General features: G+C 42.7%; 1 protein-coding gene across 2 annotated transcripts in view; it reads right to left on the minus strand.

The window, feature by feature from the left end:
• Positions 1-4224: 4224 nt before the first annotated feature.
• Positions 4225-13777, minus strand: part of MKK3 (mitogen-activated protein kinase kinase 3) — a 35223-nt gene continuing 25670 nt past the window's right edge. The window contains exons 6-10 of one of the 2 annotated variants that reach the window (XM_086528931.1): positions 5629-5742; positions 5432-5539; positions 5253-5344; positions 4786-5170; positions 4225-4702 (exon numbers count right to left, since the gene is read on the minus strand). In XM_086528931.1, coding sequence (XP_086385057.1) covers positions 4819-5170; positions 5253-5344; positions 5432-5539; positions 5629-5742 — 666 coding nt within the window. In that variant the 3' untranslated portion in view covers positions 4225-4702; positions 4786-4818. The remainder of the gene's footprint in view (positions 4703-4785; positions 5171-5252; positions 5345-5431; positions 5540-5628; positions 5743-13777) is intronic. The other variant, XM_086528930.1, reaches the window with a different exon arrangement.

Genomic DNA, 13777 nt, shown 5'->3' on the forward strand with positions numbered 1-13777 from the left:
TTCTTGAATTAAAGCTTACACTGAATTTCTTTTCCAGAATACAACTTTACAATACACTTGTACTTTAGAATACACGAGTGTTAAGATTTTTGTTCATTTATTGCGTATAATTATTCTAAGATTCAATTTTTTTTCATTCTAGAAAACCAGAGTACTTTAATCTTGTATTTTAGAATACAAGTTTTAGCACTTTTCTATTCTAGAACACAAGATTGCAACAATCTTTTATTCTAAAATACAAACACACAATGCAAGTGTATCCTGGAATACAAGTTTACAATGTAGGTGTATTCTAGAATACAAGTTTGTAGCACATGTGTATTCTGGAATACAAGTTTGTAGCACATATGTATTCCAGAATACAACTTTGTAGCACAGGTGTATTCTAAAATACAACTTTGTTATGCTCTTCTAATGCAAAGCACAATGAGAAGGGTTTGCTCTCTCCAGAGGTCGTATCTAGGTATGTCTTTATTGCTGTTCATCTCCATCTTCGTGTTCTCCATCTCCTTGTTCTCTGTGTGAGTTTACTTTGTCTTCATGTGTATACTTTGCATGGCTGTGTGAAAATCATTTTTGCTTTTTTGTGCGGGCGTGCAAAATTTCCAGGTAATTTTTGGGTCCGGAGCTTGGATTTGCATATTCAGCATTCCGAGAGATTTTCCACCAGCTATCAACATAAGATAGTTTTTAGCTATACAAAAAATCTTCTTGTATGTATCTTGTAGAAAACATATATTAGTGCAGAGGTTAAAAGTACACATGCATGATGGATTGTGGAGACAAAGAGAGCTATGTTTTGGCAATCTTGTGAAGAGAAAATTAACATTGGTTGTGTAGATCTTTGTACACATGGTGCGGATTTGTTGTTATATGCATAAGGACACAACGAAGAAATAGTGCTTCCTCTATTCTTGATGTACTTCCAAATGAGGATAGGTTGGATAGTATTAACTACTCTCTTTGGTCTTCCTTGGTTAAGCAAGCACTTGTTGCAAGAAATTGTGAGATTATGTGGTTGGCTTGGAAATTCAAGTTGAGTGTTACTCTAGCCACTCTGCAAAGAGATAGTGTGAGTATTGTTGTAGTACTTGTTGTTGTTGGGACACTAGAGCAAAGGACATGGGATTAGCATGATGCACTTGCTTTTGGTATCATTTTGTTAACATATAAAAGATCTATTGTGCCATAAATAAAGACATAAGGAATGCTTTGGTTTTTTTTTTGTTTAAATACACATATATTTTTAATTTTCTTCTTAAGAAAGCATTGAAATATGAGAATAAAATTTATCTTCTTTGTTTACTTTTTTGTAAATTTAATATGCTTCTTCTTGTTTTTAAGTAAATATTCTGAATTTTGTATACTTGATTACAAGAATTTATGGTTCTTTTGTTGATGTTTGCAGCTTCTTCTTCGTAATGGCTTCTCCTTCTGCTGGTGATGCTCGTGTTTCCAAGAAACAAAGAAGAGGAAAACAATCTACCCTTGCTAATCAATCTTCATCTGCTCTAGCTGCTCCAATTGGTTCAGGTCATACAGGTTCACTCACTCCCTCGCGTAGTAAACCTGCTCCCATCAGCCCTCACTTTCAAGCACCTATAGTACGTGTGTCAATTGCCGGAGAAGATTCTAGAAGACAGCTTCTGCTACCTCCTCCCACTTTTGGAAGTGGTGCTCCTCGACGACAATTGTTAGCTGTTCAGCTTCCAAAACAAGCAAGGATAAGACTTTACCGATAATACCTTTAGACAGAGCCATTGTTTCCCCTAGAGGTATGCTTACTACCTCTCAAAAACAAAAAACAAAAACCATCAGCTCATGATGTTCAAGTCCTTTGGGAGCATGCACTACGCAAGAAGCATGAAGGTCATGCTTGGTCAATTTGAGAAGGTGTTTTTGAAAAGAATTGAACAATTGTTGAACCTCTTACTCCATTTCTTTGTGTCGTTGACGATAAAGGTCCCATCAATGAAGAAAGTGTTTTCAGAGTGGTAGCTGATCTTGTTGATGTCAAAGAAAATACCTCGCAAGACGTTGTATATATCCTTGTAGAAGGGAAAGAAAAACAAATTGTGAATGACAAAGAGAATAGATATGCTTTCAAACTTGCTTGCAAGGATTTCAAGATAGAAGAAGTATATCCAACTGCTTGACAAGACAAATTCAAAGATGCCATGCTTACTAGGAAACGAGTAAGTGAAACTAAACTTTTTTCAATTATGTTTGAAGTTTGTAATAGGAAAACCAAATACTAGTTTCATGTATATATTAAATAGGAAAACCAAATACTAGTTTCATGTATATGTTAAATAGAGTTGCATGCTACTTGTTTTAGAGAAAACAAGATTTTGGAAGACAAGTACTTTGTACTTGTATTCTGGAATACAAGTTCTTTGGTTCAACGTACTTCAAAGCTATGCAGAGTCGCCACCAACGCAAAGCGCCGCCAGTTAATTTTTTTTTGTCCTACGCCTTCAGTTCGCAGAAATTGACACCTGGCATTGGGGACCCTTCCGCCATATTATGTTAGTAGATATAGATGACATACTCAATTCCCCTATGTTTCGCAAGGGGACGTAGTGGTTAGTGTACATGTCTCACAGAGGAGAGGTCGTGGCGCAAACCCTCCACAAACTCATACCACACGAGACGGCTTCAAATGGGTTTACCTATTCATCTTCTTCAACGGCGATTAATATTTCTGGGTGCTCATCATAGAAGCAAAAAGTGTACCATGTGTACCTCCATCTTCTATATATTTACATGCAAAAATTGAACTTTCACACATTATTGACACTCATTACAACATAGATGTTTATAAGTGGGTATTGAATAACGTGTTGGCAACATCTTGCTTTTGCGATGGAAGATTAGAATATTATGTAAAGTTTGAACAAATCTAAGCTAATTAAGTGTACAATTGAAATACATCTCAAAACAAGTGCATCCACAGAGGAGATTTGGGTGGGTTGTCGATGCACACGCAGAAGAGATTGCTTTTACAATTGCAACCGTGCAAACCCATTACTAATTGTTGATTGAGGCTCCAACTTTTGTGTGGCTTTCTAGTACAAGCCTTAAGAGGAGGAGAGTTAGGCGGAAATTCAAAATTTTATCATTTGCTACTTTGATTGGACCTTGCTTTTTATGTGAACAAGGGAAATCTCTTAGTTTGCAAATGTGTCCATTTCCATTTCACCACTTTACATAGGTACATCACTTGATTAACCTTTTATTTTAAATGTTTTAGAATGCCAATGTGAACCTTCACCTTACTTGAATACTTTGGATATACCTGATGATACAAGGTAGACCCAACCCTAGTAAAAAACATTCCAACACCCAAAATAGCCCTACTTATTCCAAGATATAAACCCTAACTATAGCTACTTAGGCGAGACTTTGAGAGAGATCTCACTGGGTGTGCCAAAAATGAGAGCACCTAAAGCAAAAATCTTTGCACGTACTCTTCGTGTTGCGGTTGCCCTTGTATAGAGTGCAAGAAGTCCAACTCACAAGACAAAGACACAAACGTTGTAGACAAAAGACGGAGCATATGACATACAATACAAGTACATAGATACAATGGTGATGATCAATAGACCTCAGCACACCATACCAAAATACAATTACAAAAGGTGTGTAGCTAAGAGCACATTGAAGTTCGTCTGGATATGTGTTGAGCTTGAAGCCACAAAGTCAATGAGCAGGAATGGGACACAAAGTTAATGAGCAACTTTGCAAGGTCTGTCAACCTGCATCCGACCCATTGACAGTGACAAAGCATCTCTGAAAATCGCAGGGCAGAACTTTGCGGCAATTTGTTCATGATCTAAAAATAACGAACACAAAATTGAAGCATTTCACCATCATCATAGTAAAGCCAACCACTAAATCCACTAGATCACATGAAATACTAGAGCTAGGTACTAATGAGGGAGCTAAAGGATAACACCAAACACACTAGTTGGAGCTAGAGAATCTGGTGAATAACACCCTCTTGCATTGCTTAGGGTGGAGAGCAAATCTGAAGTCTGAGAGGGTGCTCATTTGGGCATGGTCTCAACCATAAAGAGGGAAGTATCAGGCAACTCACCATTGACTCCAGTGGGGGCTTTTTTGTGTCTGGTGTGGACCATCTGGGATGTTTACTTGATGCTCTCTTTTCTTCTTAATAGATACTTCTGCTTCGATTGAAAGAAAAGAATGGTAACAGAAATACATCTAAAACTGCACCAGACATAGCTTTTCATATGCCAATAAAGGGCACTCACAGTAGGTTCAATGGCTATTGTTCTTTCAACAATTTTCAGCAAGGTGCCTGAACTGAACAACGTCGATATCTGTATGACGGGATAACCCGTTTGAGGTATCACCTATAATCTTGTTACTAGCATAATGTGCTCTGCTCAAATTTGTTTTTATACAGACTATACAAGTAAGCTACCTATGCATCTTATGTTTGTACAGTGGATATCATAAACGACCAAAACTCTTGAAGAAAAATGCACAAGGTCTTGGCGCCAAAACTCCCGCTGCATTCATCAAGTATTCTTGGTCACAGAGGAAGCAATCGGTCTTTGCTATGTAGTAAGAAATCTGTCAGAAAAAAGCCAGATCACGTTGTCTCTCCTAAGAGAAAATTGTTCCTCCCAGCGACCAGTTTCTCACAAGCTACATTTATTCTGCAAAAAGGAAACTAAATGCACTCATGATGTCAAATAGAACAGGAACGAATCAATAATACTTTACACAAAGCAAAATCCCAAAATAAAAGCACACCTTGCACAAGATACTACTTGTCTTTGAGCTAGTTCACTCCTGCAGGAAAAGCTCCTGCTTAAGTATGTAGTAGCATCCCAACTGCTCACCAGGCTCTATGATAAAATGCTCATTGAAAGTTCCCATTTGGGTTTTCTGATCAATGGTGGTGTGATGTGGAAGACCCTCTACTTGCACTCCATCCCCAGTTGGTATGAAGTGGGTACCAATAACAAATGAGCCAGAAGCACGGATCATCACCCCCCGCTTCGCATACGCACAACATTGCAAATTCTCCACAACATGAACAAGTCGGTCATCAATGTTTTCACCAATTAACATTTGACGGATGCTAGACAGAGTGGTGAAAATATCATCCGCTCCAATTATCATTTGGTTCCCAAATCTATCAAACAACAGGATATGTAAATCAAATAAGATCCAAGGTGAATATTCATATGCTAGACAGAGAGGCTGCAAAAACTTACGTTAAAGCAGAGTTCTCCCTGTAAAATGTCTTCATGTGTGGCCAAGTTCTATCCGGGCCATCAAACATCATATAGTAATGTATAGTAAGCATCTAATAGACATTTCATGAAAAAACCAAAAATATAAGGCTACAAAGAGAAAGAAATAAAAGACAAAGCAAGCATGGTGAGAATTTTACATCAGCAAGATCCTTTAGGCGTTCTGTAGGATCAAAAACATTTTGCACAAAAGCGGCCAAGTCTATTTCAGTAGTTTCATATTTCCTGATAAAAGAATGCGACAACAGCTGCATGGACATAAAGAGAATAAATTTTAATGTTTCCATTAAGATATGCAATTTAACGAAAGTCTGAGCTACATTTTGTGCACTCAAACCTGTTCTGCAGTTGGCCTACCATCAGCTTCCTTCTGCAAGCAGGAGTCTACAAAAGAGCGAAACTCGGGTGAAAATCGTTCTTCTTGAAGTGATGGAGAGGGATCATACATCACCTACCATTCACAGAAAACCAAACATTAGCACACAAGAGACATAGCCTAAATGATGAATGCACCAAATGGGTGACACATCGTGTGAAAGATTCACCACTCGAATCTTTGTCACGCTTTGCTGCTCAGGGAAAGTAATGGGAGAATTGTTCTTGGATGCTCTCAAACTTGTTTTTCTACACACACAGAAAACCAGGCAAGCCCCAAATCCCTATAAAGAAAGCTCAACCTGTAGTGACCACTGTAGCAGGCTACACTGTCACTTTCACAGGACACATAGTTAGTACAGTTGGTCTGGTCTGGTTCACACTAGACGGACTGTCTGGGCTAGGTAGTGACACGTGGCAGGGATACGGACAGTGGTCTAGTGGACATCGTGGCCAGGTCACCACCACCACTCAATTTGGAGATAGACTTAGATGGCTGACATTTATGAGCCGTTGCTGGCTCCTTATGGTGGCACATATGAGTAGTAGCTGTTGAGTCATCACGATCATCTTCTTCATATATGGTCCAGCGTCGTCGTCTAGAGTAGCGAGTCTAGAGTAGCGAGTCTGTACACACAGCACGTCTGCAGCATCCCTGCACATCTGAGCCTCGACACCCCCATTGTACCTGTGAGTTCTGAGCTGGAGCTGAGTGTGCTACCACGCCAGAGTCTGTATCGGTTCTTTGAGATAGTCGAGTCCATATGTTCTGGTCTACTGCTGTGTCTCTGTGTTGATCAGTTGTTATCTATGTTCCTTCGTTTTCATTCTGTTTTGAGTGAGATGTCACGCACATTGCACTAAGGAGCACCCACTGTAGACAGCACGACACACTATCCGCGCTACAGGTGCTCTCATTTTTGGCACGCCCGGTGGGACCTCAACTGAAGTCTCACTCTCTGTTGAGTTACATATCGAGGAGCTAGCTGGGTTTACCTAGCCTCACCTACTTCACCTTGCATACTGCAACCTGTTGGTCTGGTCCAGTTTCACCCTAGACAGCTTAGTCTAGCTGACCTAGTCTCTCGCCCTGCTGGTCTGGTCCTCTGTCGCCCTGGTCCAACCAAGCTCTCGTCCCGGTCTAGTCCTTCCTCGTCCCTGGTCCACCCAGGTGGTCTAGTCACTTGCCCTAGTCTAGTAGAGTCTAGACCTGTGTTCAGCCAGTTAAAGGTCTTCTTGCCCAAAGCTTGGTTCGGTTTGTGCTCACTGCATGACACATACAAGGCGGTCATTAGAGTGTCAAAGCGCACTACTAAGTCCTCTAAAGTACTACAACAGAAGACGTCAACCCTTGGTACCTAGTAGAAGTCCACCAACCTCATCACCCATACCTCCACATACAGCATCATCGATTCCTTCATCCAGTTCTACATCTTCCAGGTCACCTTCCCCAGTAAAGCTCTCTCCCATTTTGTTACAGCAAGCTATTGAGCAACGGGCTCCTGAGCAAGAGGCCATGGAGGCGTTGACCAGTGTTTTGGCCAAGGTAAACATCAAGTTTCCTACTTTCAAGGGACTCTCCTCAGAAGATGCAGACGACCATGCAAGGAGGTTTGTATCTCTTTGTAGAGGTCGTGGTCTTAATAGAGAAGATGCTTATTTGGTACTCTTTCCATCTACCTTGGATGGCTTAGCAGACAAGTGGTACAGTCAGTTTGCAGAGAACCACTTTGCAACTTGGGCCACTTTACGACAAAGTTTTGTGCAACATTCAGGCCAGGTGACTTCCATGAAAAGGTTTTGGATGAGTTGGCCAACATAATGCCCTAGCCAGAGGAGACTTTTGCAGAACTCGTGATTAAAACCAGGTCTCTAGTTGCCAAGCTTCCTCAGCAACCAGGGGAATTTATGGTTAAGAAGTGGGTGGAGAAGGCTCTTCCCAAAACTTCCCAGTAAAAACTCAGAGAGAATCTCCGACCTGACGCCACTCTGGAGGAGTTTGTCGCAGCTGCTACTAGGATAGAGGGAGCTAGGAAGCTGTTCAACTCCCCTCAAGTAGAGACCCCCTCAGAGTTTTCGGAAAGTCCTTCTAATCCGTTAACTTCTTTACGCAGGGAACTGGAAGCCCTAAAGTTATAGCGAGCTCTTCAAGAGGAGAGGTCCTCTCTTCGATAGGAGAAGCCTCCACATCACGCATTGGAACAGATTAAGCGCGAGCTAGAAGAGCTCAAGTCTCAGCAGGAGACTAAGGCTATGGTTTGGTGTAGCTCATGCCGCTTTCCAGGGCACCCTCCACAGGAATGCCCCCTTCGGGTTTACTACCACTTTTGTGAAAAGTCTGGACATGAGGACAAGGATTGCTACTACCTCAGGGGATTGCGACAAATACAGCAAAGTCTTGGTCCTACTCTTCAACAAGGGCCAGCACCTGCATCCAACATGGTTTCTCCCTGCGGCCATCCACACCACATGCCACCTTTATTGACAGCCCCTCCTATGCAAGGTATGCAAAATACTTTTTTGTCTCAGAGCTTTTATCATACCCATGCTCCCTCATCACCTCAAAGCTTCTATGCCTCCACCTCCAACTCCATGCACCAGGAGCAAGGACCACCTCGCCCTTTGACTCGGCCCATTTTGCGCTACAGATGCCGGGAATATGGTCATTACCAAAGCAAATGCCCTCTGCCCGAAGGGTCCCCTCCCTGCCGTCATTGCCTTGAAATGAAGGATCACTACAATAAGGATTGCCTTAAACTTCGTGCATCCACGGCTTCAAACCCAAGTCAAAGCCAAAATGAGTTTACCTTTCCCAAGCTCAATCTGATAGCAATTAGCACCGTTCCTTAGCCGTCCCCTTCTACCCACGTGGTTACCCCGCAAAATAAGTTGCAGTTGGTAGAGGAGCCATCGGGTGTCCTCACTCGGGCCCAGAGAGCCGCTCTCGGTCTTAGCATTCCAGCCAGTTCAACTCCCTCACACATTCTCACAACAGTGGATACCCGGCCTTTAACTGTTGACAAGCCATCCCCCAGTGCCAAGAAAGAATCCAAATCTTTGCTCTCCGATATTGATGAAACTTTCTTGGAAGCAGTTTGCGATCTACAAAAGATCAAGGTACCAGAGAAACCACTGGTAGAAAAAGAAAATCTTACAGCAAAGACAATCTTGAAGGACACCTTCCAACAAGTGTCCCTCTATGATATGCTGCGACTAGATGCGAGTTTCAGAAGTGACACCCTTGCAGTTATTCAATCCCTCTACCCCGGAGCAGGTCCTAGTGCCGCGCACCTCCCACTGCGACTATCAGAGTCCTATATGATATCCAATCCCGCTGCTCCCCTCACTGCTTATAGAAGCCCTCGCCTAACAGTGTCCGTTTTGGGTCGGCAATTCTCAGGAGTGATAGTGGATAGTGGATCTGGCATCAACCTGATGCCCGAGTTCACTATGTTAGCTCTAGGTCTACAGCCTACTCACCCTGCTCCCTTCACAGAGACATAGGCCGACCAGCGGACAGTCTACCAAGTGGGCATAGTCGACAATGTGCCTCTGCAGGTACAAGACTTTATTTTTAACTTGGATTTTGTTGTGGTTCGTCTTCCCGAGGTTGAGGGCGGATTTCCCTTGCTCATTGGTAGACCATGGCTGTGACACACTAAAGCACTTCATGATTGGGGAAACGATGCCATGTAGATACATACTCCTGGCTCCCCAATGCAACCCATTCGCTTAGAAGGAGGTATGGATCCCGTGGTGCAGCAAGTTTCTTTGTCAATGGAAACCAACCCTGAACAAGAATAGCCTACTACACCTGAAGGGTCAGACGAAGATCTGCTAGAGTGGTTGGAAGCTACCAAGTCTACGCCTTGTTATGGACTATCAATTCAACCTTTTCCTAAGGTCACACCCTTTTGTTGTGTTCCTATTGTAGCTGAGCCCAATGAGCCACTTAAACAAACAACTAGCATGGAAGTCACAGAAGTTAATTACTCAGTTGACCCTTTACTGAAAGCATTCACATTGGGTAAGCTCGCAAGGGAGTGCAGTAGGAGGACCGCTGCCAGTATAACTCAGGTGGTATCTGCTAGGTTAACATTGAATCTATATCTGCTTTTGATCTGCTGGTTCCTACCCATCCCTTATCCACCTCCCCACACCCCCACCCTATACACTTCTCTCTTGCCTTCACCCTACCCACCATTTTTCCCTCTCTCCCCCTCGCCTGCCGACTCACCCTCGCCCCCTTCCCCCTACTCACCCCTCGCCTCCCTCCCCAACTCGCCCCTCCCCCACCCACTCACCCTCTGTCACAAACGGGAGTGCATAACAATATAAAATATACTCAGATAAACAGAATTTATCTCTTATTATTGAAGCCAAAGAATATAGAGAGAAATAGATAGAGAGAGAGAGAGAGTGAGAAGATCGACACAGTACTGGGGACCAGAAGATGGGTTGGTCCCCCCCCCCCTTAGAGAGAATTCTTTATTAGGGAGAATCTTTTTACAAGCACAAGAACCGAAGAAAACCCCTCCGTTCTAGATCTCTGACTCGATGGTCGTTCCTTCCTGTAAGGAAAATCCGAGAGACAAGCTCTCAATCCTTTGTCCGTCTGTACTCGGAGTTGAGACTCCGCAAACAATTTCCGAATTTCGTTTCCGGAATTCCCAAGCGTAGGCCGAAGCCTTCTCGCTTCTCCTTCGCGATGGAAGTACCTGCAAACACACACGCAAACACACGACAACAATTCGTATGGCGAATCCACAATAGGTACCTGTTGCTCTTGCGCGAGAAAAGCGACTTCCGTGCTTCGTAGTCTCGCGATCTCTCGCTCTTCTGGCGGCAGAGTCTTCTCTTGCTGGCGCTGGCAACTTCCCTTCGGTGAGGGTATGTGGTGCTTTTATAGCTCCTTCACCACGGCACGAATAGCTGCTCGCGGAGAGATCGCCGTCTTTTTTTTTTTTTCAAATTTTTTTTTTCGTTTTCTTTTTTTTTCTTTTCTTTTCTACCCGAAATAGAGAGAGAGAATTCGCTAGCTGGTTTTGTTGCTTTATTTTCTAAGTGGCTGCCCACTTATTAAGTGGACGGTCGGCATATTTTTAAAATTGGTCTGAACCTGCCCAAAAACTCAATAAAACCTTATAAGTTAAAATCAATGCTTTCACAGCACTTCCCAAGCGTCCCTGGATGCAACCACATGCACGAATGCAATGCAAACATAGATTCCTCGCGGGAGAGCGTTTGCTCTTCCCGGAAAACTCGTTCAAATTTTCCACCTTTTAAGAAAAGCTTCTCAGAACCCATCTTTATTCTTGTGCTTGCGTCTTTACGCGTATTCCTCTTTCGAGTTCGGATTTCCTCTCGACTATGGATATCCCCTTTCCGATGCACCCGTCACCCACCTTGTGACGCATCAGGAATACCCATCACCTAGTCCTTTCCTACCGAACTTACGATACAATCCCCTTCACGATGCTCTATGTCACCCATCCTATGACGCATCAGAGATGTCCGTTCCCGGATGGTCGGATACTTCTTCCCGATGCTCCCTGTCACCCATCCGATGTGACGCATCAGAAGTACCCGTTCCTGGTGGCCTTACAGATATTCTCGTTCACAGTGCTATCGTCATTACTTTGAATGACACACTAGGAATGCTCTGTACTCGAATGTCTCCAGTGAGAAAAAACCCTCACTTAAAATTCCAATAATTCATTTAGAATTATTTTTCCTTGATGTTCCAAGCGAGAAAACCCTCTCACTTATAAGTAAGGATAAATCCAATAATTCATTTAGAATTATTTTTTTGTCAGATAAAGCCAATTTAGCAACATCCCTCTCACTTATAAACAGTTATCCTCAACTGTAGAGGTCCAACTCAACTGCCGGGGAGAAACCGGAAAGATTCCAAATCTTGCTCAATGGTGAGTTGAGCTAGTCCTTTCTCAAAAGAGAACTTAAAAATGAAATTAAACAAAAATTCAAGAATTCAATACTTACCTTACCGCTTCATGTCCTTCCTCTAGTACCTCGAGGATATCCTTCACCATTCATCAAACTTACGAGCCATGTAAGAACTCGTCATTCCCGTCTTTCCAACAGATTGGAAGTTTCCTCATCCGAGAATCTGTTAACTCAATTCCACCTTCTCAATCCCGAGAAGAATAATCCTCCTAGAAATCAATCTAGGTATCTGTCTTTGCGCATATTCCTGCGCTGTTAGTCTAGAGGGTATTAAACCTCTTGTGTCCTCCCACATAGAGAATGCTCAAGTCATAGAGCATTAAGCTCGATGTCTTTCTTCCACAATTTGCGATCACCTTAAAGAAGGTTCTTGTTCCAGGCCGTCGCTCAACGTAGGCGGACAGTTCGAGGCCGAAGATTCCTTGTGCACGACAGCGCTTTCTTCCAATCGTTTCCTCCTGCGAGTTATTACCACCGGCAGTGATTTTCCAACGCCCATTAGCGTCTCTTCCTTACAAAATCATAAAAAATGATTCACCTTGCGAGCATCAATGACGACTTGCAAAATCTCAGGCAGATAGGATTCTAGCCATAGCATTTTCTGAACGTACGTTCAAACCCGGTTCACAACAGAGCGAACCCTCTTTGATTCTCAGGGATGTTCTCCCATATGTAATTCTTACCATTTTGAAACGGTTGATGAACTATATTCTTACGAACATAATAGTTCGAATTTATTCCAGCAGCGTGTAAATGCTACTTGACCTGCTCATGGAGAAACATATACCGCAACCAAAAGTTGCTACTGTAATGGTAAAAGCACATAGCGTACTCAATGATCAACGACCATCGGAAAACCTCTTCTCCGTAGATTCCTTCTACCAAACACATATCAAATAGAGATTCTCGTGTCGGAATATTCTTGCGCGCAAAAAGGCGCTCAAGAGAGTATAACAAACTCTCGTCCAGTTCCTTGGCATAGCTCTGCATCTTCGTGTGTTATCCATGTACTCAAAAGTGTACATAATTCTTAAGCTGTGTTAGAGTTTCAATGAACCTGGGAAATTACCTTCCCTTCGTAAGATCCTTAGAGCAAAGACGCTCAACTTGACGATCCCTTGGCTCGATCTTAGAGCAAAACCCGCTCATCAAATAATCTAGGATTTCAATCCTTGGATTCCTCGAGCACAGGCCGTAGTCGTCGCTTGTTCCTTCCCTCGTAAAGAGTGTTCATTCACTTGTGCGAAAAGCACTACCATATCTTCCCTTACCGGGTAGGGGGTGTGGGCTTAAAGAGTATTCAAGCTTAGTGAAAGCTTTTCTTCGTTGAAAGATCTGAATGGTTCTTTCCTTTCTGCCGTCCTACCCGCAATAGCAGGTAATTTGTTTGTGAACTACCGGATACGAGATCAATAGTTGACCTTCCGGATGGTTGAGCAAACCAATTCATCTCAGAAAACAATGTTTCAAATTGATCCTACTCTCATAAATACGCGAGAGTGATTGTCCTGGTCAGACACATGCATATCTCGTGCATAAAAGCAATACGCATTTTATGAGTTCCTCAAAGATTTAACTTTGATCCAAGACCTACCCTCTCACTTAAAGTTTGAGGGTCAAAAACTTGGGAGTTAGATTGAATTCCCTTACTCCAAACTTTCTCCGGATAGCAATGTATCCTTCGAGGAGAGGTAACAAAAATTCGTTGTTTCTGTGTTCAATGGTTCTCGTCCCACTGCGGGGATTGTATTCTATGTATATCAAGGTGTACACTTTCAGCTTTTATTGTTGACTCCACCATCTGCTGCAAAGTATCTTGCAGATGGGTTTACAAAATTCGGCAAAAGTCCTTCGTTGAATTTCTTCATCTTTCCTTCCTCAGAGAGGGTCAAGAGTGGAGCTACCTTGGCAAGAGTGAACCACTACTTGCTTGGACTTGCTCGTATTTCTATTGGGCAAACCGATCCCAATCTTCTTGGATGCCTTTCTCAAAGCGTAGAGGAAAAAAATTCAGCCATGAATTGAATCCAAGTCTTGTTGTAAGTTCCTTGCAAAGCTTTGGTATACCACCAAGTACTTGCAATCCCCTTGAGGTGTTTGGTCACATGCCTTACCTTTGACGCTTCTCAGAAATTGACGTTTGC

Source organism: Adiantum capillus-veneris, chromosome 14 (assembly GCF_014529385.1).
Source record: "Adiantum capillus-veneris isolate H3 chromosome 14, ASM1452938v2, whole genome shotgun sequence".
Lineage (NCBI taxonomy): Eukaryota > Viridiplantae > Streptophyta > Polypodiopsida > Polypodiales > Pteridaceae > Adiantum > Adiantum capillus-veneris.